This window comes from Corvus kubaryi, unplaced genomic scaffold (genome assembly GCF_017639235.1).
Source record: "Corvus kubaryi isolate FWS band 111438036 unplaced genomic scaffold, C.kubaryi_AGA036_p1.0 split1-37355, whole genome shotgun sequence".
Taxonomy (NCBI): Eukaryota; Metazoa; Chordata; class Aves; order Passeriformes; family Corvidae; genus Corvus; species Corvus kubaryi.
Genome location: NW_024582078.1, coordinates 1,849,745 through 1,875,961, shown reverse-complemented (window position 1 = coordinate 1,875,961; position 26,217 = coordinate 1,849,745). Strand labels below are relative to the sequence as shown.

Here is a 26,217-nt window from a genome sequence, read left to right as displayed (position 1 = left end):
CTCCTCAGTGCTGGATCCCGCCCCTCCTGCTCCCGGGGGGGGAATTTGGAATGGCCAAATGCCATTCCATGGGTGCATCCCGCCTCGTGCCTCGCTCAGGATCCTTCTCCCGGTGCTTGCACGTCTCCAGCCCCGTTTTCCCTTTTCAAGGCGCCCTCGCACATCCCCGCTGCTCTCTTAGGGAGCTTCCCTCGCCCATCCCACCGCGGGAATGCCGGTTATTAGCGGGAGCGTGTCCCAGCCCCAGCGGCCTCCCAGGTGATTCATGTCCACCCTGTCAGAATCCCTTTTATTTATTATTATTATTTTCAGCAATTTTTTAACTGAGGAATGCTCGCCCGGAGTATCAGTTTAACAAAAAGAACACTTCGCATTCCTGCCGAGTGCGTAATCCTGGGATTAAAGATGCTGAAACTGCCTTGAGATCGTTAACTAATTAAGACTTCCAGGCTGGCGGGTCACTGTCTCTAATCCTGCCCGGTGGAGCAGCGATGCCGGGCACGGGGCAGTGCCACAGCAGGGCCAGCTGGGGCGGGGAGGCTCCCGTGCTGTTTTCTTCAGTGCTGAAAATAAACCAGGCAGGTCGGGCACTTCCTCAGAGACCTCCAGCCGTGAGTGGAGGATTTGGGGGGTTTAAAGTGCACCGATGAATCGAGCCCTTCTGCCTCCATGGGCACTGATGGGAGCTGGGGATGTGCTGAGGGTCAGGGCTGCACTCCCTGAGCCCCACCCGTGGATTGGTGTCCTCAGGCCTCGGTGGTTTTTGCTCCCAGGCACATCCCAGGGGTTGTTTTGCCCTGTCTCCCATCAAAATAACAGAACAGAAACCAAAACTGCCCCCAAGTGACACCGGGGCTGGGCTGGGGCTTTGCATGTCCCCTGTGGTGGTGCAGCCGCTCTGGTTTTTCCCCTTTTCCTCTTTCTCCGCCCTCCCAAGGCTCCGTGCCCTGCAGGGATCTGGAAATGTGCCTGGCTCCTTCCCTGCTGTCATGACCCATGGAAAAGGTGTTTGGACAGCCCCAAACCCCCTGTGCTGCTGCCCACAGGCCTTTGCAAAGCTGGGGCAGCCCTGTCTGGCCACAGCTCGTGGCTTTGGGGTTTTTCCAACTTTCCAGGTCTTTGCTAATTGTTTTGAAGCTTCTGCTGCCACCAGGCAAATTGCTGTTCTCTCTTTATGTGAAATCCGAGGCTGATCTCCGGGCCCCAGGGAGCTGTGAGGAGCACAGGGGTGTCAGAGCCCCGTGCCAGCCCACGCCTCCACGCCAAGGACACGGCAGCACCGGGGTCCCCATCCATCAGCACCGAGGCCAAATTCCTCTCTGCCGAGTGAAAGGAATTCTCCCCTCCTCCAGAGAGCGGCTGGGCTGAGGGAAGGAGGCCGGGTCTGCAAGTGGGATGGATCTGCCTGGTTTTGAGCCCTTTGCAGAGCAGCGCATCCATCTCCAGTGATTTTTGGGTTGTTCTGTTTGTTGGGGACACCGAGAGTCCCTTGGGGGCGGAGGGGACAGCGCAGGCTCTGCTTTGTCTTTGCTGCATCTGGCTCCAGGCTGCTCCTGGGACAGAGCTGTCCCACCATGGATTATCCCTCCGGGAGAGCGCTGCAGGCGCATTCCTGCATCCTCTCACACGCTCCGCAGGTGGGGACACGCTTCTCTCTCGCTCTCCCGGGCAGGAGCAGAGTTTCTCCTGCTTCTCCAGCTTCCCGGGGCTGGGGAAAGCGGGCGAGCGGGTACAGCCTGTCTTGCTGGAGCACCCAGTTCCCTCAGGAGCCTCGCACGGAGCTCCGGGTGCCCCAGCACAGGGAGCCCCTCGGGCCATGCCCACCCCTCTGCGCTTTGGGCAGATCCCTCTGCCGGGTTCTGCTTGGCTGCTCTCAGTAACTCTGGAAAGAAACATCCCATCTATCCCCAGATCAGCCCCCAGCACCCGAGGCCAAGCCCGTGGGATTTTGCTCAACGCTGGGAAAGCAGAGGTGGGCAGGGAGGAGACAGAGCCGTGATCCGATGGGCAGAACCTGCAGCTCTGATCAGATAATAATTAATAACCGGGTTTGGGGGGCCCTGCCACCTCCATCTGCAGCACCTGCACCCTCCGTGTCCCGGTGGGAAGAGTTCCCAGGCAGAGAAGGAAAACCAGGGAATGGAAGCTGACTCATCCTGGTTTTGCTGGGTTAAGGGTGCAGTAACAGCTCTGTGTGCCAGGGGGGAACTGGGCTCAGCCGGGAGCTGGGCAGGGCAGGGGCCCCTCTGGCACCTGTCACCGAGCAAAGGGCCCGGAGGGACTGCCACGAACCTTCCCTGGTCCTTCACTGCTGCACCAGCCCCGTGTGCCTGAGGGAGAGGGATGGAAAACACACAGGGAAGCAGCGGGAAACGAGGGAAGGTGTGTTCGGCTCCCAAAAAATATTTATGGGTGGGAAACAGGTGGGAAACAGGAGGCGCAGCTTTGGATTTGTCACTCTGGGCCAGTGGCCACTCTGCCACTCAGCCCCGCTGCCATCCTGCTGTTCCTGACCCTGCTGCCGCTTTTTGTCCCCCTCAGGCTGGTGGACGATCGGTGCGTGGTGGAGCCGGCGGCCGGAGACCTGGACAACCCCCCCAAGAAGTTCCGAGGTGAGGCTGGGGCAGCTCCGTCACTCCGTGAGCGGCATCGGGGCCAGTCCTGGCCCTGAACATCCACGCCAGCGATGGGAATGGGAATTGCAGCTCCCACTGCACCCACCTGGGAAGTGCTGGCTGGTTCCTGACTGCCCCCTGTGCTCAGGGTGCTCCACACTCAGGGAAGGGCCCTATCCCGGCTGGATTTGAGTGCCTGGATCACACAGCCAGGAGCAGAGACCTGGGAAATCTCCCCAAACCCGTGACTGTGGTGTTGGATTTGGGGTTGCTTTAGGGCAGCTGTTTCTTCCATCCCCCCGTTGCCGCTTTATGTCTTTTTTTAAATAAGTCTTTTTAAATATCGGCTCCCCACTCTGCCTTGTGCCCCCAGCTTTTCCTCAGGGCAGCTTTAACAGCACCCATCCCCCTGGGCACCCTCCTTCCCTCCCACACACCCCAAAACGTCTCAAGACATCATTTTTTCCACTCTCTCAGGATCCCACCAAGCAGTGACCTGGCTCTCCATGGAAGTTATCACCACTGATTTATTCACGAGTCTAATTAACGACCCATCCAGCATCTCCAGCATCCCCCAGCCCCGTGAATCCCAGCGAGCCCCATCCCATTCCCACGCTTCCACCTGGGGCTGAACGTGCAGCAGCCACCCCGTCCTCTGCCCGGCCGTGCGCCGGTGTTGAATCTCTTTTCCAGACTCAGGTTTTTCGGCTCAGCCCGGCTCGTTGCACTCCCTATCAGGATATCCAGCTGTTTGTTCTAATGGCCGGAAAGGTAGAGCTCTCCCTGCTCGATAGCCATCGCCTGCGGCGAGGGGGAAACAACGGGCTGGGGCCGTTCCCTGCGGCACCGGCGAGAGGCTGCAAGGGATTTTCATGCGCTGTCGCCGTCCCCACATCCTGTGGCCGGACCCTGCCCTATCCTGAGCCGCACACGGGTCGTGCCGGGGCTTCCCGCTGGGAAAACAGGACCCTCCTGCCGAGGTCAGCTCCGAACGGTTCTTTGGAAATGCCAGAACCCACCTGGGAGCTGTTCCTGCCTGCGGCTCCTCGGAGAGACGCTCGACACCTCTCAGTTATTTGCTTTTTTTCGTTTGTTTTTGCGGTTTCTCCCCTCGCCCAGGCTCTTCCCAGCCTAGTTCAGGCATGTCAGGAAAAGCAAATCCGGTGCTTCCACCCTCCCAGGCAAGGGAGCAGTGGGACCCTCAGCTGTGCCTCTGCTCCCAGTGCCCCCAGTGCCCTGCTGCCCCAGTTCCCTGAAGGATTCACCTGGAGATTTTGCCCCCCAGGCCTCTCTGGGTGTGAAATTTTGCCCCCCAGCCCACTCTGGGTGTGAAGTTTTGCCCCCAGAGCCACTCTGGGTCCTGGCAGGTCAGCCCCACATCGCCCTCCGAGCTCCTCGTGTCGGGCAGCGCTGGCAGAGGAGCTTCCTTCACCTTCCCTCTTTTCCAGCCCCCAAATCCATTTTCCAGAAATCCATCCGTGCTTTGGCCCAGATGCCAAAATCTCCGGCTCCCAACACAAGCTGTGCTGGAGATTTTCCACGCACAACCCCCGCCGTGCCTCAGTTTCCCTCCTGGCCAAACCGAGCTCAGCACTGAGCCTGGCCTTGGACTCGCAGCCATTTCGGAGTGGCCGTGCCGGGTTTTTTACCTCCCCCCTGGTTCCTGCTCCCCACCAGCGCCTTTTGCAGCAGTTCCCACTAATTAGCAATTTAATGGAGACGGCTCCCGGAGCTCGGGGCGGGGGGCGCGGGCAGCCGGGCACGGCAGCTCCGCTGCCCCGGCCCCGCGGGCGGCTCCGGCTGCCTGGCACGGGATGTGCCATTGGCAAACAGGGCTGGGAAGCGAAATGTGAAACCTGGCGCGGCCCCAGCGGCCCCAGCCGGTGAGAACCGCGCTCGGCGCTGCCCCAGCGGCACTCCCAGGTAAATAAATACGCGCTCGCCAGCGCCTCGGGCCCGCGGCCAGCCAGGGAAGGGACTTTTTTTTTTTTTTTTAAATTTTCTTTTTTGTGTCTGAACTTTGTGGGCTGCTATTTCAGGCGTAATTAGGGCGATTCAGGCTGCAGAGCCCTTCCTGCCCTCGCCCTGCGCAGCCTCCAGCCCGGGAAGGGGGTTGGGAGATGTGAGGGCCTCGTTGTCTCCGGACATCTGCTCTCCTGCTTCGGTTCCCGAAGCCTGGCCATGGATGTCTGCACTTCCCGCCCACCATCCTGGGGGAAAACAGGCGAATGGGGGCAATCTGCAGCGCAGGGAAAGTTTGGAGGAGCTGCGATGCATCTTGCGCATCCTTTCGGGTTTGAAATAGAACTGCTGACACAGAGATTGCGGGAGCGAGCGCTCGGAGCATCCAGCGCTGCTGATCCAGGTCACGGAGGGATGGACGTGCGTGTCCCGATGGCACAGCCACCCCAGGGTCCTTCCACAGCCTCTGCAGGCTCAGGGTGTCCCGTGGGTGACAAGGGATGTGGAGGTGGCTGCTCGTGTCCCAACCTCCCTCCCTCCCTCCCCGCCAGGATCCTCTCCTCTGGTGCAGCTGGGCTCCGTCAGGGCTCCTTCTCCCCCCTGAAGCTTTCCTTCCCAAACAGCACAGCCATTTCCGATGGGAACACTTCTAATCACGAGTCCAAGAAGTGCAGTAATTCCTGGACTCATTATTTATCCTGATTTAAAGCCGATCCAGCAGCCAGCACACGGCGACATGACCTCCACCAGTCCCCGCTGTGTGTCCCTCGTCCAGTCCAGGAGTGTCCCTGCTCCTCGGTGACATTGGCCCTGCTGGGGACACCCTGGTGGCCACTGCCTCACCAGGCTCTGCTCTGCTCTGTTCCCAGATTGCCTCTTCAAAGTGTGTCCCATGAACCGCTACTCTGCCCAGAAGCAGTACTGGAAGGCCAAGCAAACCAAGCAGGACAAGGACAAGATTGCGGACGTGGTGCTGCTGCAGAAGCTCCAGGTGAGCAGGAGCAAAGGACCCAGAGTGGGCAGTGCCCACGAGCTGGGTGGGCGATGGCATCCAGACCTCTGGTGATGCTGGTTTGGGATGAGAAAGGATTCCCAGCTGGGTTTGGGATGAGAAGGGATTCCCAGCTGGGCTTTCCCCCTTGTCCCCTCCCCAGCCATTGCTGTGTCACCCTCCTGATGCTCCTTGTGCAGAGGTGCTGTGGCAGAGGAGCTCTATGAGCACAGCCCTGCACCCTTCAGCACCCCAGAATATCCCTCAGCACCTCAAGGCACCCCTCAGCACCCTGGGACACTCCATGCAGGAGGGAGCTCTGCTTCCAGGACATGCTCCAAAGGGCTGGGGAAGGGAGAGACTCCCGTTGGCTTCCCCGAGGTTTGGCCAGGGACCACGTCAAACATTACACAACGGCCTCAGGCAGCTGGCGAGGCCCCGCCGATGATTCATAAAACCGAAGCTGGGGAGAGATTCACTAAATCATCTCATCGGGCCTCCAGCCCAGCCCCGGCCCCACCATCCCCAGCTCTGCCTCAGCCAGGAGGGGTTCAGCAGTGCCAGGACAGGGTGTCCTGCCCTGGAGGTGCCAGGACAGGCTCAGTGCCCCCTGCCATGTCCAGCCCTGCGCGGTCACTGGCACACAGAGCCCCCATTTTCCTGCTCCCGTTAGCCCGGGGTTGTAACATCACAGCTGTCCTGGCCTCGAGTGGGCCCAGAGGCTCATTTCTGAGCCTGATTGATTGCACCCTGCTCACGGCTTGTCCTAAAGAGGTTCTGCTGTTTCCTCGCTCCTTTCTGCCGCTCCCGGTGTTTCCCTGTCTGGCTGGAGCTGGGGCAGGAGAGAGCTCAGCCCAGCCCAGCCAAGCTCTGCAAGCACCGGGCTCCAGCCTGCCCCTTATCAGGGAGGCTGATAAACAGGCTGAGAGCATCTCCCAGCCCACGGAGATGATTTCCTGAGGCAGGAGCAGCCAGGTCTGGAGTGGACAAGCCCTGCCTGCGATGCCCGTGGTCGCCTTTCCAAGCTCGTGCTCCTCTCTGCTGTGTTTCAGTGGGTTTAAACTCTGTGTTTTCTTGGCCCAAAGCAGTTCAGATGGGTTGTGGGGGCTTTCCTGCCCTTCTGCTGATGTCTCCCAGTCCTCCCCGCCCCCTGATCCCCCGTGGGCATCCCTGACACCTCATCCCAGGGCTTGGGGACAGACCCCACCTCACCCGACCCCAGGGACAGTGTGGGAACATCAGCCCTGGGAACTTGCATGCCTGGGGCAGCCGGTTCCCCCTGCCAGCCCTGCTGGCTGGTGGCGAGGGAGGTGCTCAGATCAGGAGGGAGATTTGGGACATCCCATGGTGCCGGATCTCCCATCAGAGCCATGTTGCTCCATGAGGTTGTTGTTAAACTCCCAGAGCAGTGCAGGATTTGTTGGCAGCAGCTTTGTTTCCCTGATGGCAGCAGCCACCACAGCAGGGTGGTGAGGGTGTCTCCAGGTGACACCCAGAGCTCTGTGAGGATGGAGGGCCACCTTGGGTGGCACCCAGAGCTCCGTGGGGATGGAAGGGTGACCCCAAGTGGCACCCAGAGCTCTGTGGGGATGGAAGGGTGACCCCAGGTGGCACCCAGAGCTCTGTGGGGACACGTACCAGGCACATTCAGAGCCCTCGCCCACTCGGGCACTCAGGACCTGCTGCCCCATGCTCTCTCACAGTGCCAAGCCGTGATCCCAGATGTTTCCCAGCTCCTCTGCCCTCAGGTGAAAGGGGTGAGAGCAGGGTGGGGAAGGGCAGATGCTGTCCCAGCTCCATCCCTTGACATTCCCCATCCCAGCTGCGGGGGAGCCCTGGGCTGGAGCTGCCCGGGCTGTGCCCAGCCTGGCGCCAGAGCTGTCGGCGCTCCCTCGCCATTCCCAGATTTGCTGAGGGAGCAAGTTCCTGCCTCGCTCCACATGTATCAACATCCCATTGCTGCTCCCACTGCCAGAGCCAGCGCATGGAAAATGTCTCTGTGGTTTTGGAGAGGGGCTGCTGAGCCATTCACTGCTGGGGACCCATCCCGACACATCCGTGGCAGCAGGTCTGGACCTGCTCCATCTCTGGGCACGGCACCGCTGCCACGGTGCCTTTGGCTGCTTGGTTTTGGTGCTGCCAAGAGCTCCCTGTCCCCACAGCCCCTAGTGTGGGTGTTTCGCCCCACTCCCCAGCCTGTGCCCGCCATCCTTGTTCAGTGTTGTCCCAAAACCTGCTGTCCTGGGGGAATTTTGGTGCCGTTTTGTCCCTGTCCTAATTTTTAAAGTCCTTGATTTAAAGCCCTCATGGACTTCCTTGGGCTGGTTGTGGCCCTGGGCTGAGCTCTTGGATGCTCCATGATGTGGCCCTGGGGACAGAGGGACGCTCCCCCTGCATCCCAGCCCATCCCATCCTTCCCAAAGCCAAGGCTGTGAGTGACCCTGCTGGGATTTGCTCCTGGGGAGGGAGGAGGGTGCTGCCACACTCAGCATTTCTCCTTTTGGAGCAGCATGCAGCCCAGATGGAGCAGAAGCAGAACGAGACGGAGAACAAGAAGGTGCACGGGGACGTGGTGAAGTACGGGAGCGTCATCCAGGTACAGGGGGAGCATGGATCCAGCATGGATCCAGCATGGATCCAGCACATCTGGGAAGGGGCTGGAGGGATCTGGGGAGCCCTAGGGGGGCTGGACTTTTCAGCTGTCCCACCCTCGACTCCTCCAGCTGCTGCACATGAAGAGCAACAAGTACCTGACGGTGAACAAGCGGCTGCCAGCACTGCTGGAGAAAAACGCCATGCGGGTGACCCTGGATGCCACCGGCAACGAGGGCTCCTGGCTCTTCATCCAGCCCTTCTGGAAGCTCAGGAGCAACGGGGATAACGTGAGCGTGGGGCCCTACAGCCCCTGAAGGGGTGTGCAAAGAGCTCTGTGCCAGGGCTCGGCTCCCCACCAGCCAGCCGGTCTCATCCTCGCTCGCCCTTTTCCCGTTTTGCTCCCCAGGTAGTTGTGGGAGACAAAGTCATCCTGAACCCCGTGAACGCCGGGCAGCCCCTGCACGCCAGCAACTACGAGCTGGCTGACAACGCTGGCTGCAAGGAGGTACAGGCGGGCTGGGCTGTTGTTTCTCCTTCGTTTTCCATTTTTTCCTTTGTCCCGGGATCGTGACCACGCTCTCTTGCTCCGTAGGTGAACTCGGTCAATTGTAACACCAGCTGGAAAATCAACCTGTTCATGCAGTTCTGCGACCACATGGAGGAAGTGCTGAAAGGGGTAAGGAAGGAGGCTTGGCGGCATGGACCCGACGGGGGGGACAGGATGTGTGAGCAGCCACTCGGCTCTGTGACAAGGGCAGAAAAGAGGTCCTGCCTTGAGGGCTGTAATTCCTGGGAGCATTCACCACCTGGAGAACAGCACAGCGAGGTGGAGTGGGATATTTTAGGATCTGCCGGCAGCAGGGAGCCAAGGGCACAAATTACACAAATTACCCTCTGCCTCAGGGTGTTAAATTGACACTCAGGGACAACCCCTGGCCCACGCCGTGCCAGCAGTGGCTTCTTGTGCGGGGACAATAGGCAGCTGCTCGGCCCTGCAGCAGGGTGGCTGTTGCCTGGGAAAGGAACTTTCCCTGCCGAGCTATTGTTCGGGGCCAAGGTCCTCCAGGAAGCAGCTGGGTGGATATGGATCGTCAGGATCTTGCAGACCTTCGTCCCCAGGCACTGTGCTTATCCCAGCTTCCCACATCCCCCTTCCCAGGGTGTTAATGCCTTAAACACGTTGAGGAGCGGAGCCTCTGCCTGCTCCAGGGGTGTGAAGTGATGGATTCACATCCGTTTATCTCCTGGGGGTGGAAGCAGAGGAGTCACTGCATGGATAATGGGAGCAGTGGCAGTGCAGGGTGCCCTTTGCCCCATCCCCTGGGCTCAGAGGAGCATTTGTGCTGCCTGGGGCAGCTTTTAGCAGAGCTCAGGGAGGTTGGATGGGAAGAACTGACAGTGTCCTGTGGTCCGCAGGGTCCCACAGTCCTGCCATGCAGCTGGGAGCTGTGTCCAGCAGGAATCCCATCCCCTTTGCAGCGTGAGGGGTCACAAGAGGCGATGCATTGCCTTGCAGGAGAGCCATGGAGAAATTTCTACACTGATTGAGTGGTTAAACATGGGAACAGCTCCCCAGGACAGTCACCATCCCTGGAAGTGTTCAAAAATGAGTAGGCAGACATGACACTTCAGGATATGGTTTCGCGGGCATGGCGGTGAAAGGTTGGTCTTAATGGAGTCTTGGAGCTGAAAGATTTAATGATTCTTTATCTCTCACTGCCGTGTCCCGGTGCAGGGGGACGTGGTGAGGCTATTCCATGCCGAGCAGGAGAAGTTCCTCACCTGTGACGAGTACAAGGGCAAGCTGCACGTCTTCCTCCGCACCACCCTGCGCCAGTCGGCCACCTCGGCCACCAGCTCCAACGCCTTGTGGGAGGTGGAGGTGAGCGGGCAGGGGATGGACAGGGTGTTTGGGGACATCCCGGTCCCTCCTGAGCCGTGGCTGAGCTCTCCGCTGCCTCCCCCAGGTGGTTCACCATGACCCGTGCCGAGGGGGAGCCGGGCACTGGAATGGCTTGTACCGCTTCAAGCACCTCGCCACGGGCAACTACCTGGCAGCAGAGGTAAGGGGATGGCAGAGGGGTGTGGGAATGTGCTCTGGGTGTGTGCCACCCCTTGCAAAGGCAGTGCCCACCTCGGGCTGGGAGTGATGCCCAGCTTGCTCTGGTCCCCTCCAGTTTGTTCTGGGAACCCCTGCGACTCCTCCTCGCTCGCAGGAAACATCAACTCCTGAATATTGTCATCACTGACCTGGTTTAGGGCCAAACTTTCCCCCCTGAAATCGCCCAGTGGAGGGGTTCACTTGCCCGGATGGCTGGGTTTGGCTCCTTTTCTGGCCCAGGGGGACAGGAGGGGGTGGCTGGGGTGTTTCTGAGCTCACCCCATGCCAAAGGACCAACTGGAAGTTGGAAGTGGGGCGTGACTCATCCTGCTGGCCTTGCCTGGGATGGGGGCAAAACCTGGCTCTGGAGGCACCACCTGCCAGGTTTTTCTGCTCCCATTTAAGGCCAGCTCGAGGCCTCCTGACGGAGGCGTGAAGGAGTTGCTGCAGTCAAATCGTGGGGTGCGTTTGGCACTGCCAGGACCAAGGGCTGTGCTCTGCTGCCAGGGCAGCAGGGACACCCCAGAGATGCTCCCCCAGCTGGAGAAGACACCCAAGGGCAGCCCCCAGGGCCCTTCCGTCACTGTGGGATGGAAAACAGCAAATGTTGGGGCAAATATTGGGGCTCTGAATGGCTTTAAACCCAAAGACACTTGGTTGGCACCTGAAGAGGAAAGAAGGTCTCTGATTGAGCCCATCCTGGGCTGGTGCTGCTGCTCACTGGGAGCTCAGCCTGGAGCCTCCAGGGAGTTCTTGCTGCCACCCAGAGCCCAGATCTGCTCCCCTGGGCTCTCCCATCCCATTCCCAGCGCTGGGGCACCGTGCACTGGGCACAGGTCACATCCTCCAGCCTCACCCGGGCAGGTTTCCTCTCTGTGACGTGTTCAGGGAAGGCAGGAATAGGGATCACACACCATCCCCAGGGGTTTGGAGGGACCGAGCGGGAGGACTGACAGCTGCCTTTCATCTCCCTCTTTAACTTTTCAGGAGAACCCAAGTTATAAAGGAGACGTGGCTGAGCCCAAAGCAGCACCCACGGTGAGCAGAACCGCTGCTGCTGCTGCCCCAAGCACGCCAGCTCTCAGCCAGGGCCTGAAAGCAGGGAAATGCCCCAAAACAGAGCCCCCTGAGGGGGCTACAGCCGAGTTGGCCCCACTGTGCCAGCACAGCATCGCCACCCCACACTTAGAGCAGCGTCCCTGTGTCCCACCTGTGAGAGGACCCTGCCAAAACCTCTCAGAGGGGTCCCAGTGCATGTTGGCTCCCCAGGCCAGGGGAGAATGCTCGGTAGATGAGAGTTGGACGTTCAGGGGGGTTTTTCTCTGCTGTTGGTGAGGTTTGGAGCAGGGAGGGCCTCGTAGCTCAGGTGCATCCACGCCGCTTGTGCTCTGCTCCTGCATCCTGGCACTGCGAGGCTCAGCCCCAGCACAGCTTCTGCTGCGTCCCCCCGATGCCGTGGGTGCAGGAGACCCCCGAGCCGGGCTCAGAGACCCCCTCCCCACCGCACAGGGGGGCAGCAGCCGCGCCAGCCGCAGGAACACCGGGGAGAAGATCAAGTACCGGCTGGTGGCCGTGCCCCACGGCAACGACATCGCCTCCCTCTTCGAGCTGGACCCCACCACGCTGCAGAAGACGGATTCCTTCGTCCCACGGTACAGCAGCGGGGTCGGGATGAGGAGGGAAGGCTGAGTGCTGGGGGAGGGGCAGTGCTGGCGTGTCCCCATGGGGGTCACTCTCCAGGACACTCTGTGGGGGTCACCCGCCAGGACATTGTGCTGTTGGCAGGAACTCCTACGTGAGGCTGCGGCACCTCTGCACCAACACCTGGATCCAGAGCACCAACGTGCCCATCGACATCGATGAGGAGAGGCCCATCCGCCTCATGGTACGGCCCCGCTCCCTCCTCCCTGCCTGGGCTGATTCCCTTTTCCCCAAGAGCTCTTAGGGTGCTCCTTCCCTGCCAGCTCCAGGGGACTGAAACATCCTGAATGATCCAAAGGGGTGGGTGGACACCAGCCTGGAGCCCACCCCAGTCAGCCAGAGGCCACCCCAGCCCCTCTGATGGGGACAAACTGGGTCACTGATGTCAGCGGGGTTGGTGGCAGATGGTGGGGACGTGGCTGACATTGCCCTGTCTGTGTGATGCTGCTTCGCTGTTGCTTCCCAGCTGGGCACGTGCCCCACCAAAGAGGACAAAGAAGCTTTTGCCATCGTCTCCGTGCCCGTGTCCGAGATCCGGGACCTGGACTTTGCCAATGACGCCAGCTCCATGCTGGCCAATGTGGTGGAGAAGATGAACGAGGGTTTCCTCAGCCAGAACGACCGGAGGTAAAAGGCCCCTGGGAGACGGGGCCGTGCTGGGCTCCTCCGAGGGCTCCCCAGCAGGACGAGGCCCCTGCCTGGTGCTGGTGCCAGCGCTGCCCTTCCTTCCCTGCCCACAGCCCCAATCCACGCCTGCTTCTCGCAGGAGCCCGGCGAGGAAACCAGATAACAGCACAGCCCTGCTCCAGCCCCTCCTAGAAAAATATCCTAGAAAAGTATCCTAGGAAAATATCCGAGGGGCAGGGAGATGGCCCCACGATAGGCGCAGCCGCCTTAGTCACTGTATTATTTTTAGGTGGGTGGGTTCTTGGTGCTTCCTGAGCAAACACAGATCCCTGTGGGACAGAGCGAGTGGCGTCCGCCCTGCCAGCCTGGCCCACGCAGGTCCCACGGGGGTGACCATGCGGGCAGAGGCGTTAAATGCAAAGTCCCTGGTGTGAGCCACGACCAAAGCCCCCAGGCATTCACACTGGCATGTATAGGAGCCATAGGGGCTGCAGATCCAGCCACTGGCCTCCATCAGGGAGTGGAGAGTCAGCCAGCAGCTCCCCTGGCAGGTTTCTGAGGCGCTTTGTTCCCCAAAACCCACCAGCATCGCTGCAGGGACCCGAGTCTGGGTGGGTGAGCAGCCCCCAGCCCGCTCACCCCGTGTCCCTTCGCAGGTTCGTGATCCAGCTGCTGGAGGACTTGGTGTTTTTTGTCAGTGATGTCCCCAACAATGGCCAGAACGTGCTGGACATCGTGGTGACCAAGCCCAACCGGGAGCGGCAGAAGCTGATGCGGGAGCAGAACATCCTGAAGCAGGTGGGTGGCCCCGGGGCCCTGCATCTCAGCAGGGCTGGGACACATCCTGTGGAGATGTCCTGTCCTGCTCAGGGCCACTCTGAGGGCCAGAGGGATGGAAAACCCCATGAAGGAGGGTCTGGCCTCCAGTTCATGCCGTGGTGTCCAGCCATGCACGGGGGGATGGTGTGGAGCAGGACACAGCACTGACCTCTGCTCTTGGGCAGATCTTTGGGATCCTGAAGGCCCCCTTCAAGGACAAGGGCGGGGAAGGGCCCCTGGTGAGGCTGGAAGAGCTGTCGGACCAGAAGAACGCTCCCTACCAGTACATGTTCCGCCTGTGCTACCGCGTGCTCCGGCATTCCCAGGAGGATTACCGCAAGAACCAGGTGCCGGGGGGGTGACTCCTCATCCCGCCACCGTGCTGGGGAGCCTTGGGGGGCTGCCACAGTCCCAGTGGGGCAGGGGGACATCGCTGACAGCCCCTCCCTGCCCGCTGCAGGAGCACATTGCCAAGCAGTTCGGAATGATGCAGTCGCAGATCGGCTACGACATCCTGGCCGAGGACACCATCACGGCCCTGCTGCACAACAACCGCAAGCTGCTGGAGAAGCACATCACCAAGACCGAGGTGGAGACCTTCGTCAGCCTGGTGCGCAAGAACCGCGAGCCACGGTGCGTGTGGGGTCTCTGCGGGGTGTGAGGGGAAAAAAGGGAGCCCTGGGGATCCCCCCCCTCACGGCAGAGCTGCCTCTCCCCGGCAGGTTTCTGGATTATCTCTCGGATCTCTGCGTGTCCAACCACATCGCCATCCCCGTCACCCAGGAGCTGATCTGCAAGTGCGTCCTGGACTCGAAGAACAGCGACATCCTCATCAAAACCGAGTGAGTGGCCAAGGGAGAGGTTTTTCACGTTGGGGTTTGTCATGGGTTGGATGTCAGGCAGCTACCAAAGCCTCTCACTCACTCACCTCCACAGCTGGGCAGAGGAGAGAAAATTTAATGAAGGGTTCATGGGTTGGGATAAGGCCCAAGAGAGGTCCCTCATCAAATGCCATCACGGCCGAAACAGGCTCTAATTAGAGATATGAATTAAGTTTATTCCTACCTAAATCAGAGCAGGATAATGAGAAGTAAAATAAAACCCTTAAAAACACCTTCTCCCCACCCTACAACAAACCCACTACAGGGTGGGCCTGGTCCCACTGCAGCCCTGTCACCCCTTGAGGTGCAGCCCCTCCATCCATGGGAGCATCTCCAGATTTGCCCTTTCCTGTCCCAGGCTGAGGCCGGTGAAGGAGATGTCCCAGACCCATGAGTACCTGAGCATCGAGTACTCGGAGGAGGAGGTCTGGCTCACCTGGACGGACAAGAACAACGACCACCACGAGAAAAGCATCCGGCAGCTGGCGCAGGAGGCCCGGGCTGGCAATGCCCACGACGAGAACGTCCTCAGCTACTACAGGTGACACTCCTGTGGCACCTCCTCTGCAGGTGAGGCCGTGAGGGTTGCACGGCCTCACTCCCTCTCCCCCTCACCCCTGGGCAGGTACCAGCTGAAGCTCTTTGCCCGCATGTGCCTGGACCGCCAGTACCTGGCCATCAAGGAGATCTCCCAGCAGCTGGGGGTGGACCTGATCTTCCTGTGCATGGCAGATGAGATGCTGCCCTTCGACCTGCGCGCCTCCTTCTGCCACCTCATGCTGCACGTGCACGTGGACAGGGACCCCCAGGAGCTGGTGATGCCCGTGAAGTTTGCACGGCTCTGGACGGAGATCCCCACGGCCATCACCATCAAAGAGTGAGACACACTGGGGCTGGGGGTGGCTTTGAGGGACAGGGCAGGACAGGGGATGGCACATACCGTGGCAGGGGAGCGTTTGTGGAGTGACCTGGGAAGGTCTGAGGCGTCAGAAGGAAGTGGGTTCCATCTGTCACAGCATCGCTGCTGGTCACGGTGGCTCAGGAGCTGCCTGGGCAGCGCTCCTGCCAGCTGGGTGTGAGGACACTCGCTGTCCCCAGCTCACCTCGACGTGTGCCCCCCGCAGCTACGACTCCAACCTCAACGTCTCGCGCGACGACAAGAAGAACAAGTTTGCCAGCACCATGGAGTTCGTGGAGGACTATCTCAACAACGTGGTGAGCGAGGCCGTGCCCTTCGCCAACGAGGAGAAGAACAAGCTCACCTTCGAGGTGCGGGCGCTGCCGGTGCCACCGGCACCTTGCAGGGTGTGACACAGCCTGGCTGCCCCTGCAATGTTCCTGTCTCCACTCTGGATTCTCCTGCTCAGCCCCAAGCAGGGCGAGGTCTGGAGCTGCTTTGTCCTTCCTCAGGTCGTCAGCCTTGCCCACAACCTCATCTACTTCGGCTTCTACAGCTTCAGTGAGTTGCTGCGCCTGACACGGACCCTGCTGGGCATCATCGACTGCGTCCAGAACCCCCAGCTGATGATGCAGGCAGTCTACAATGACGAGGTGACAGGTGAGTCCCTGGCCATGGCCGGGCAAGTGTTTCCCGTGGTCTGCCCAGTGTTTCCCATGGTCTCCCCAGTGTTTCCCGTGGTCTGCCCACTGCTTTCCAGTTTTGGTGGCAAGGAAACCAGACACTGGTTTGCTGACGTGGCTGGGTGTGCACCAGAACATGAGGTGGTGAGCCCTTGGCCATGCCAAAAGAAATGTTTGGTGCCTTCTGCTCATTCTCTGATTAAATCTACGGCATTTTCCAGTCCAAGCAGATCCTTCCTTGCTCCTCTGCCACCTCCCTCTCCACCCACGCTAACTGTGGCTGCCTCCGCAGGGAAGAACGTGCGGAGGTCGATCCAGGGCGTGGGGCAGATGATGTCCACCATGGTGCTGAGCAGGAAACAGTCCATCTTCAGCCCCCCCAGCCTCAGCGCTGGCTCTGCCCCAGAGCAAGTGGACAGAGGGAGGAGCATTGAGAACGAGAACATTGTGGTGATGGAGACCAAGCTGAAGATCCTGGAGATCTTGCAGGTTGGAGCCGAAGGAGAGGTGGGATGGGGGTGTGTAATGTGATCTTCTGACGGGGGACAGCTGGCACGAAGAGGGCACTCAGTCACTTCTGGTTTCTCCTTCCCTGCTGCTTCCAGTTCATCCTGAACGTGCGGCTGGACTACAGGATCTCCTACCTGCTCTCCGTCTTCAAGAAGGAGTTTGTGGAGGTTTACCCCATGCAGGACAGCGCGGCCGACGGGACAGCTCCCGCCTTTGACTCCACAAGTAACTCTCCCATTTTGCTCCTGGTTCACCCCCAGCTCAGCAAACCCCACAGGCTGGGAGGACACAGGGGAACAGAGGCGACATCTCCAGCAGAGGTGGCATCTCCAGCAGCTGCTGCTGGCACAGGGTGCAGGGAGGGACGGAGTTTGTGTTTTGGTGGGATGAGGATGCTGGGAACAGGATCAGGGAGCTGGGTTGGTTCCTGTGGGTTCCTGCCAAGGCACAGGGTGGTGTTGTCCACCCTTTTCACTCCCTCCCCTCTCCCTGCAGCCGCAGCCATGAACCTGGACCGGATCGGGGAGCACGCCGAGGCCATGTTCGGTGTGGGGTGAGTCCCTGCCCCCCAGAGTTCCCCTGGCCATAGGGCCCTTCCCCTCCTGTCCATCCCTCCCAGGCTGGGAGCTGCAGGTGATGAGGAGGAGGAAGCTCTAAAGGCCACCACAGCCATCCCCGTCAGCCCCTGAGCTTTGTGTTAACACCCAGCGCTTCCACCCCGCTGCAGGAAGTCGAGCAGCATGTTGGAGGTGGATGACGAGGGAGGGAGGATGTTCCTGCGGGTGCTGATCCACCTGACCATGCACGACTACCCCCCGCTCATCTCCGGCTCCCTGCAGCTCCTCTTCAAGCACTTCAGCCAGAGGCAGGAGGTCCTGCACACCTTCAAACAGGTGACACTGAGGGCACCTGGGGCACCCCACACCTGGTGTGGGTGGGGGGACATGGGGTGGATCCTGGCCCTTTCCTTGGGAGGGAGATCTGGGATTTGTGCCCTGAGCTGGAAGCCCCTGGGAATGTCGCTGCAGGTCCAGCTCCTGATCTCAGCCCAGGACGTGGAGAACTACAAGGTGATCAAGTCGGAGCTGGACAAACTCCGCACGATGGTGGAGAAATCAGAGCTCTGGGTGGACAAGAAGGGCAGCACCAAAGGGGACAGCACAGGAGAGGGGAACAAGAAGGAGAAGAAGGAGGTGAGAGCCCTGAGCAAGGCCCTGGGATCCAGGGTGGGAAAGCAGTGGGAGGCAGCAGAGCAGCTCACCTTAATCCAACACACCTCAGAGGGCTGTGCACCCCTGTCCCTGGACAGGAGGCTCCAGGAGGGCCCTGTGGGGTGTAACTGGAGGGGCACAGTGTGACCCCGGTGCTGTTGTGTCCCCTTCCAGCACGGTGCCGACGAGGAGGTCATTGCTCCGGGAGAGAAGAGCAGTGAGAACTACCAGATAGTGAAGGGGGTGAGTGAGACCAAACCCCATCCTTGGGGCTGTTCCTAGAGGCACATCCTGGGTGCACCGGCAGGAAGGGAAGGGATGAAATCCTGTGGGGGATTTCCAAGTTCTCCTGTGCTTCAGTAGAAACAAGTCCAAGCCTGGCTTGCTCCTGCCAGCTCAGCACAGGGAAAAGCTGCCACATCCCTGCACTGGGTGGGCTGGGGGGAACTGGGTGGGTGACAGCTACGAGGGCTCTGTGGGGAGGATTCCTGAGGGGGTGCCAAGATTTGTGAGCAAAGCAGGGAACACCTGGAATTATGGAGGGAACATCTGGAATGCAAACCAGCCCCAGTGCTGGTGGCCATCCCGAGTGGCTCCAGGCTCAGCCCCTGCCCACCGTGGTCCCTCTGTCCCCAGATCCTGGAGCGGCTCAACAAGATGTGCGGGGTGGGGGAGCAGGTGCGCAAGAAGCAGCAGCGCCTGCTGAAGAACATGGATGCCCACAAAGTGATGCTGGACCTGCTGCAGATCCCCTATGAGAAGGTAGGTGGGTGGGTGGGCAGGAGCTGACTGGTCCTGAGCACCCAGGGCAAAGGGGGCACGTGGGGACCCCCCTGAGTGGCCTCCTGCCACTCTCATCCCTCCCAGCTCCGCGTGTTTCTCCTCTGTCCCTTCCTCAGGGCGATGCCAAGATGATGGAGATCCTCAAGTTCACCCACCAGTTCCTGCAGAAGTTTTGTGCTGGCAACCAGGAGAACCAGGCCCTGCTGCACAAACACCTCAACCTGTTCCTGACCCCGGGGGTAAGGAGAGGGCACCGAGGGCTGGCTGGAGGCTGCAGCACAGGGAGGGAATTCGGCACCGCTCCCGGGGCTGAGAGCATGGGATGGGAAAGCCAGGAGGAGACACCAGGCAGGGCAGGAGTTGGGGACAGTTCCTGCAACCCTCTGACCTCACTCTGCCCCTTGTCCCCAGCTGCTGGAGGCAGAGACGATGCAGCACATCTTCCTCAACAACTACCAGCTGTGCTCTGAGATCAACGAGACGGTGCCGCAGCACTTCATCCACTGCGTGGCCACCCACGGCCGCCACGTCCAGTACCTCGACTTCCTGCACACCATCATCAAGGCCGAGGGCAAGTACGTCAAGAAGTGCCAGGACATGATCATGACTGAGGTGAGGACCTCTCCTGTGGGGCAGGAGGTGGGGGGAAGCAGGGCATGGCTCTTGGAACCTGCACCTTTGGCTTCTTCCTTGAGAAGAGCCTTCCAGCCGTGCTGGGTGCTCCCAGGAACCAGCCAGCCCCAGTGCTGGTGGCTATCTTGAGTGGCCATCAGCCAGCTCCAGGTGCTCAGTGCAAGGTCCAAGAGCCAGTCTGGGAGTCCCACAATTTCTGATTGCACTGAAAATGCCTGGTTTTCCCTGTAAACACAAATCCCTGTTCCCCTTCCTGGTCACTGCTGCTCATCCCCCACTGCAGAGGGGACACCCTTGGCCTCGGAGGTTTCTGACCCTCCTTTTTCAGAGTGGTGACCACCGAGCACTGACCCTTCCCTGCAGCTCACCAATGCCGGGGACGACGTGGTGGTTTTCTACAACGACAAGGCTTCGCTGGCCACGCTGCTGGAGATGATGACGGCAGCCAGGGACGGGGTGGAGGAGAACAGCCCCCTGATGTACCACATCTCCCTGGTGGACCTGCTGGCTGCCTGCGCCGAGGGCAAGAACGTCTACACTGAGATCAAGTGCACATCCCTGCTGCCCCTGGAGGACGTGGTGCGGGTGGTGACACACGAGGACTGCATCACGGAGGTACGGGGTGGCAGCCAGGAGGACACCAGGGCTCTGCACTGATTGTCCCGTGACGGTGTCCCTGCCCCTTTCCCCCTCCCCGGCAGGTGAAGATGGCCTACGTGAACTTTGTCAACCACTGCTACGTGGACACGGAGGTGGAGATGAAGGAGATCTACACCAGCAACCACATCTGGACCCTCTTCGAGAACTTCACCCTGGACATGGCCCAGGTGCGTGGGGAGGGTTGGGTGGCAGTGACACGGCAGCGGTGGCTTGGATGGGGACAGGGTGGTGTCACCAAGACCCTGTGGGGCTTGGGCACTGTGGGGACCCTTGTGGCTGTCACTTGTGGGGCTGGGGAGCGCTCAGGGCTCTCTGGCGTGACCAAGGAGCTGTGCCACTGGCCACGTCCTTCAGCTGGACACGGTCCCAGCAGCCTCTGGGCAAACACGAGCTCGCCCCGGTGCCATCAGCATCCTCCCTGTCCTCACAGATGTGCAAGAAGCGGGAGAAGCGCCTGCCGGATGCCACCCTGGAGAAGTACGTGCTGACGGTGGTGCTGGACACCATCAACGCGTTCTTCAGCTCGCCCTTCTCGGAGAACAGCACCTCGCTGCAGGTGACCGGGGGTGGGCAGGGTGGCAGAGGGAGGACAGTGGCTAAGCCAGCCCCCCAAAATATGGTCTGAACATGTGTGCTGACATTTCTGTCTCCTCCAGACCCACCAGACCATCGTGGTGCAGCTTCTCCAGTCCACCATGAGGCTGCTGGAGTGTCCGTGGCTGCAGCAGCAGCACAAGAGCTCGGTGGAGTCCTGCATCCGCACACTGGCCATGGTCGGTAAGGAGCCATCGCCGTGCCCAGGGGACAGGGGACACAGCCACCCTGGGTTGTCTCTGCCCAGCGGCGAGCAGGACACGCTGTCCCTCCTGTGGGGGTGGCAGGACGCCGCGGTGAGGGGCTGCCAGCTGGGGATGGATGGGCACGTTTGGCTCCGGGATTTGCTTTGTTTTGAGCTTCGTCTCAGCATGCCCAAGATAATGTGGGGATAACCAGAGCCTGGGCTTGGCTGGGAGCTCCCTGGTGTGTCCCTGCCTGGACACAAAGCCAACACTGACAGTGGTTTTCCCTGGCCAGGACTTTGCCCTCGGCGTGCAGCTGCCTGACTCAGGCTGAGAGCTGCTAGCTCTGAGTCACCGTGGAAAGGATTGCTGCTGGTTGGGCTCTGGGTGGGGATTTCCCTTTGGAATTCCAGGCAGGGTGCTTACAACCTCCCCACGCTGGGCTTTCCCAACCAAAAAACTGGAGCCTGTTTCCACCCCGTATGGGGCTGTGGGTGTTGGGATATGTGGGAACACTCCGCCCTCACTGGCCTGCAGGAGTTTAGGCGTGTATTTACCCCAAATCTCTGCTGCAAATGAGGTGAACGCTGGCGAAGGGGTGCCCGGGCAGGGCGGTGAGACTCAGCTGGGTCGTGGCTGTCCCAACCCCATGCCCCTGTCCCGCAGCCAAGAGCCGCTCCATCGCGCTGCCCATGGACCTGGACGCCCACGTGAGCTCCCTGCTCAACAGCAGCTCCACCAGCACGGTGCAGAGGAACACCTCGAGCTACAAGGCGGCCACGCGCACCTTCCCCCGCGTGTCCGCCACCCCCAACCAGTGGGACTACAAGAACATCATCGAGAAGCTGCAGGTGCGGGGCAGGGTGTGGCGGGGCTCAGGGTTGCAGGGTCCCTCTGCCGTGTGTCCCCTGGCTCTGAAGGGGGGTGCTGTGGCTTGCAGGACATCATCAACGCCCTGGAGGATCGCTTGAAGCCGCTGGTGGAGGCCGAGCTGTCCGTGCTGGTGGACGTCCTGCACCGGCCGGAGCTGCTCTTCATGGAGGGGACGGAGGCGTTTCAGCGCTGCGAGAGCGGGGGGTTCCTGTCCAAGTGAGGGGGGTTTGGGATTGCCCCAGGGGTGCTGGGAAGGGTTTGGGATCCTCATCCTGAGTGGGCTGTGCATCCCTGTGATGCCTTTTCCTTGGTGTTAGAATTAAGAGTTAGATACAGTTAAGGGATAAAAGGGTTTTTACCTCGGTTTTTAATAAGGATTTTTATGGTGTAACAATTTGTCAAGGGGGAATATGTCGAAATGTACTCACACGGTAGATCGTGTACATGATTTTATAGACTTTGCAAATTAGCATATTTGACAAAGATTCTTCAGTGAGAGGTTTAAATGAATGGTGTGACATCTCTCTATTTTAAAGTATTTTTTCTCCAGATGGGCTTAATTTTAGTTTATAGAATCTGTTCTGTTCCAGAGAGAACCTTGGTTTCTTAAGATAGCATAAGGTTTTCTGGTTTTTAACTGTGAGGTTTTTAAGATGTTTGGGTTTTTGGCCTGGTCGAATACTAGCACTACGTTAAGATATCAGGTTTAAAGAATTATAAGTATGTATGTTAAGAATACTGAGAATACATAAAGGTATATAAAAAGAAAAGGCAAAAAATCATCACGGCATCACCTCCTGCGTGCCCGCAGCCCTGAGGGGCGCTGGGGGTGGTTCCCTCAGGGATCCCCGGGTCCCTCCCAGCTGGGTGACAATGGCTTTGCCGTGCCAGGCTGGTGCAGCACACCAAGGACCTCATGGAGACGGAGGAGAAGCTCTGCATCAAGGTGCTGAGGACGCTGCAGCAGATGCTGGTGAAGAGGAACAAGTACGGAGAGAGGGTGAGCACCGTGAGCCGTGTCCACACTCCCAGGCTGGCAGAGCCCTCCCATGGCGCCCAGGGGTGCTTGGCCAGTTCTGCCCTGGCCCCGGCCTTGGCATGGGGACGCCGGTGACGTTTGTTTGCCTTGGCAGGGCAACCTGCTGCGGAAAATGCTCATGAACAATTACCTGCAGAACAAGAGGTCCAGCTCCAAGGGGGAGATGGGGGACGCTGCTGGGGGAGGTGAGTGCCCCTCTCCTGCCCCTTCCCCTCTTTTCCTGCTCCCAGACACCTCAAATTCCCGGCTCCCAAGCCGTGATGGGACCAGGTCTGTGGCTGGTTGCCACTTTCCCACTTGCACAGGAGCAGAGGATTTGGGGAGGTGAAGGGATGGCACTGAGATGCCCCGGCAGTGGTGCAGCTGTGCTGGCTCTGTGCTACCACAGCATCACACCCCTCTGTCCTCTCACACAGGCCAGGACCAGGACTGGTCAGCCATTGCTGCTGTCCAGTGCCGGCTGGACCGTGAAGGGGCCACCAAGTTGGTGGCTGACCTCATCATGAACACCAAGAACGAGAAGATCTTCCAGGAGAGCATCCTGCTGGCCATCCGCCTGCTGGACGGCGGCAACACCGAGATCCAGGTGCTGAGGGGGATTGGGCAGCCAGGGGTTGATGTGGGCAGGGTGAGGGTCCAGTGCTCAGCCCTGGGCAATGGGTTTGGCCAAAATACCTCCTGATAGTGCTGAAGTCTGAGATTTGAGTTTCCCAGCTCCACGGCTGGAGGCTGCGGGAGGGGCAGGTGGTTCCAGGTTGTTTCTGGAGTTCTGCTGATGCCCTCTGCCGGCAATTCCTACAATGGCTCAGGGCTGCAGCTCTTGTGGGGGACTGCAGGGGTTATCCCAAACCCGTTGCCACAGGGAAGCTGAAAAATTGTGTGTGCCAAGCCCAGTGGGGCTCCAGGCAAAACCCAGGTTGTCCTGGAGTAGGTCTGGAGTGCTGAGGCTGCTGCTCTGAGGGACAGGCAGGGACACTTTGGACCCTGTGGTGGGGACCTGAACGAGTGTCCTTTTACCAGAAATCCTTTTACAACCTCATGACGAGTGACAAGAAGTCCGAGAAGTTCTTCAAGGTTCTGCACGACCGGATGAAGAAGGCGCAGCAGGAGACGAAGTCCACGGTGTCGGTGAACATGAGTGACATCGGCAACAAGCCCCGCGAGGACAAGGACGAGCCAGACCCTGGCACCAAAGGTACGGGGCCGTGTCCCCTTGTCCCCTCAGGCAGGCCAGCAGTGGCTCAGTGACAGCCTGAGCTGATTGAGGGGACAATTCCCTGTAGGACGAGGAGACACCTTCCTGATGCCTGGCACCCCCACGCGGTACCCGATGGCCGCGGGGTTCCACAAGGGCCACGACCCCAGCGAGCAGGGCCAGAACAACGAGATGGGGGTGACGGTGCTGATCATGGAGCCCATCCTGCGCTTCCTGCAGCTGCTCTGCGAGAACCACAACCGTGACCTGCAGGTTGGGGCTGGGGCTCCAGGGATCTGGGGGTCAGCTGTGGGGTTGGGCTGGGGGAAGGCTGGGATCTGCCCCAGTTTGGCCCCTAAATGCTGTGGCAGCAGCAGCTCTGTGCCTCAGCTTCCCCATGTGCAATGCACCATCCCTTGAAGATAATTTGGGGCTGTGGGACTGAGGTCTGTAGGTTACAGGGGTGGTCCCAGCCCTAATGTCCTTCAAACTGCAGCTGGAGGGGTGTGGGGAGAGAGGGATCAGGACCCCACTCCTGGGCTCTGCTCCACAGAACTTCCTGCGGTGCCAGAACAACAAAACCAACTACAACCTGGTGTGTGAGACGCTGCAGTTCTTGGACATCATGTGCGGCAGCACCACGGGCGGGCTGGGGCTGCTCGGCCTCTACATCAACGAGTACAACGTGGCTCTCATCACCCAGACCCTGGAGACCCTGACCGAGTACTGCCAGGGGCCCTGCCACGAGAACCAGGTCCGGGGGCTCCCTGGGGGTCATTCCCCAAATCTCATCGCTGATCAGAGGAGGATTTGGGGGGGCACGTGTGTGGGCAAGCTGCAGAGGCAGGGACAGGTTTTGGGTTCAGAGTGTGAACAGGAGCAGAACGTGGGCAGCAGAGGTCACAGGGCTCCTGCACAGGTCACCAGCTGCCAGTGATGCAGATGGGGGGGAAATAATTCAGGGGCCCTCTGCAGGGAGAGGGGAGGTTTGGGGGTCCTGGGCTGATTGGGCAGGGTCGGGGCTGCAGGCAGGGCAGTGTTTTGGACCAGGGCTGTGCTGGAGGGTGGAGCTGGGAGGACTGGGAGATCTGTGGGATAACACGCTGCCCGACTCCCCCAGAGCTGCATCGTGACCCACGAGTCCAACGGGATTGACATCATCACAGCCCTGATCCTAAACGACATCAGCCCCCTCTGCAAGTACCGGATGGACCTGGTCCTGCAGCTGAAGGTGCACAGAGGCCTGGGCTGGGGTGGTGGGGACGCGTGTGCGTGTCACGGCGTGTGTCACTGCACGGGTGTCACTGCACGTGTGTCACTGTGGGTGTCACTGAGTGTCACTGCACGTGTGTCACTGCATGTGTCACTGTGTGTCAATGTCTGTGTCACTGCGCGTCACTGCGTGTGTCACTGCATGTGTCAATGTGTGTCACTGTGTGTGTGTCACTGCATGTCCCTGCGTGTCACTCTGCGTGTGTCACTGGGTGTCACTGTGTGTGTGTCCCTGCGTGTGTCCCTGCGTGTGTCACTCTGCGTGTGTCACTGTGTGTCACTGTGTCACTGTGTGTGTGTCCCTGTGTGTGTCCCTGCGTGTGTCCCTGCGTGTCACTGTGCATCACTGCGTGTGTCCCTGCGTGTGTCCCTGTGTGTGTCCCTGTGTGTGTCATTCTGCGTGTGTCACTGCGTGTGTGTCACTGTGCATCACTGTGTGTGTCACTGCGTGTGTCACTGTTTGTGTCACTGCGTGTCACTGTCAGTGTCTGTGTCACTGTGCGTCACTGCGTGTGTCACTGCGTGTGTCACTGGCAGGGTCACGGGGTGTGCTGTGGGGCGAGGCGGTCACTGTAGAGGGGACCCTGCCTGTGTCAGACCCACGGCTGTGGGATCAGATGGGCTCCGTGGGGCAGGGCTGGGGCATCTCTACCACACTCAGCTGCCTCTGGCACAGGGGAGTTGGCAGGGACATGGGACATTTCTGCCCACCCCAAAGCCCTGGGCAGTGGCCTGGCACAGCTCCCCTCACCAAGGGCCTCTCCTCACCAGGACAATGCCTCCAAGCTCCTCCTGGCCCTCATGGAGAGCCGGCACGACAGCGAAAACGCCGAGCGCATCCTCATCAGCCTCCGTCCGCAGGAACTGGTGAGGGAACTGGGAATGTCCCACGGAGCCCCCAGCCCGTGGCTGAGCTCCCTGTGCCCCGGGTCCTGCTGCAGTTTCTGCTTTGCACCCAAGAACCACCTCACCTGCCCCACTGCTTCTGCTCCTGCTCAAATCCTGGCCGGAGAAGAAAGCAGGGAGTGGGGAGGAGCTCAGTGGCCCGTGCTGCCTTGCAGGTGGATGTGATCAAGAAGGCTTATCTGCAGGAGGAGGAGTGCGAGAACGCCGAGGTTTCTCCCCGGGAAGTTGGACACAACATTTACATCCTGGCGCTGCAGGTAGGGAGCTGTGAGAGCAGGGATGTGCCAGGCTGTGCTCACAGGTTGCACATTTTCCTCCACATTTGTGCACATTTTCCTCCACATTTGTGCACATTTTTCTCCACATTTGTGCACATTTCCTCCAGCCAGATTGGCCTCCCTGGGGAGCCAAATGTGCCTTTGGCTGTGGGGAAAAGCCACAGCTCGCTGTCCATCCTGCTCCCCCTGTGCTCATGTCCCACTC

General features: G+C 60.0%; 1 protein-coding gene across 1 annotated transcript in view; it reads left to right on the top strand.

Annotated features, from left to right (window-relative positions):
- The window catches only part of ITPR3 (inositol 1,4,5-trisphosphate receptor type 3), a 38,042-nt gene that overhangs the window by 3,755 nt on the left and 8,070 nt on the right, over nucleotides 1-26,217 (top strand). The window contains exons 2-45 of the mRNA XM_042013362.1: nucleotides 2,542-2,612; nucleotides 5,447-5,568; nucleotides 8,078-8,164; nucleotides 8,292-8,450; nucleotides 8,570-8,668; nucleotides 8,756-8,839; nucleotides 9,899-10,045; nucleotides 10,131-10,226; nucleotides 11,252-11,302; nucleotides 11,774-11,916; nucleotides 12,050-12,149; nucleotides 12,432-12,592; nucleotides 13,249-13,390; nucleotides 13,597-13,758; nucleotides 13,872-14,044; nucleotides 14,134-14,253; nucleotides 14,651-14,833; nucleotides 14,918-15,169; nucleotides 15,417-15,561; nucleotides 15,703-15,850; nucleotides 16,166-16,362; nucleotides 16,479-16,608; nucleotides 16,879-16,936; nucleotides 17,111-17,276; nucleotides 17,412-17,576; nucleotides 17,769-17,837; nucleotides 18,231-18,356; nucleotides 18,494-18,616; nucleotides 18,789-18,989; nucleotides 19,374-19,625; nucleotides 19,712-19,837; nucleotides 20,101-20,226; nucleotides 20,327-20,447; nucleotides 21,116-21,300; nucleotides 21,390-21,538; nucleotides 22,214-22,322; nucleotides 22,456-22,546; nucleotides 22,778-22,947; nucleotides 23,382-23,556; nucleotides 23,645-23,829; nucleotides 24,110-24,310; nucleotides 24,677-24,787; nucleotides 25,600-25,695; nucleotides 25,890-25,991. Coding sequence (XP_041869296.1) covers nucleotides 2,542-2,612; nucleotides 5,447-5,568; nucleotides 8,078-8,164; nucleotides 8,292-8,450; nucleotides 8,570-8,668; nucleotides 8,756-8,839; nucleotides 9,899-10,045; nucleotides 10,131-10,226; nucleotides 11,252-11,302; nucleotides 11,774-11,916; nucleotides 12,050-12,149; nucleotides 12,432-12,592; nucleotides 13,249-13,390; nucleotides 13,597-13,758; nucleotides 13,872-14,044; nucleotides 14,134-14,253; nucleotides 14,651-14,833; nucleotides 14,918-15,169; nucleotides 15,417-15,561; nucleotides 15,703-15,850; nucleotides 16,166-16,362; nucleotides 16,479-16,608; nucleotides 16,879-16,936; nucleotides 17,111-17,276; nucleotides 17,412-17,576; nucleotides 17,769-17,837; nucleotides 18,231-18,356; nucleotides 18,494-18,616; nucleotides 18,789-18,989; nucleotides 19,374-19,625; nucleotides 19,712-19,837; nucleotides 20,101-20,226; nucleotides 20,327-20,447; nucleotides 21,116-21,300; nucleotides 21,390-21,538; nucleotides 22,214-22,322; nucleotides 22,456-22,546; nucleotides 22,778-22,947; nucleotides 23,382-23,556; nucleotides 23,645-23,829; nucleotides 24,110-24,310; nucleotides 24,677-24,787; nucleotides 25,600-25,695; nucleotides 25,890-25,991 — 6,079 coding nt within the window. The remainder of the gene's footprint in view (nucleotides 1-2,541; nucleotides 2,613-5,446; nucleotides 5,569-8,077; nucleotides 8,165-8,291; nucleotides 8,451-8,569; nucleotides 8,669-8,755; nucleotides 8,840-9,898; nucleotides 10,046-10,130; nucleotides 10,227-11,251; nucleotides 11,303-11,773; nucleotides 11,917-12,049; nucleotides 12,150-12,431; nucleotides 12,593-13,248; nucleotides 13,391-13,596; nucleotides 13,759-13,871; nucleotides 14,045-14,133; nucleotides 14,254-14,650; nucleotides 14,834-14,917; nucleotides 15,170-15,416; nucleotides 15,562-15,702; nucleotides 15,851-16,165; nucleotides 16,363-16,478; nucleotides 16,609-16,878; nucleotides 16,937-17,110; nucleotides 17,277-17,411; nucleotides 17,577-17,768; nucleotides 17,838-18,230; nucleotides 18,357-18,493; nucleotides 18,617-18,788; nucleotides 18,990-19,373; nucleotides 19,626-19,711; nucleotides 19,838-20,100; nucleotides 20,227-20,326; nucleotides 20,448-21,115; nucleotides 21,301-21,389; nucleotides 21,539-22,213; nucleotides 22,323-22,455; nucleotides 22,547-22,777; nucleotides 22,948-23,381; nucleotides 23,557-23,644; nucleotides 23,830-24,109; nucleotides 24,311-24,676; nucleotides 24,788-25,599; nucleotides 25,696-25,889; nucleotides 25,992-26,217) is intronic.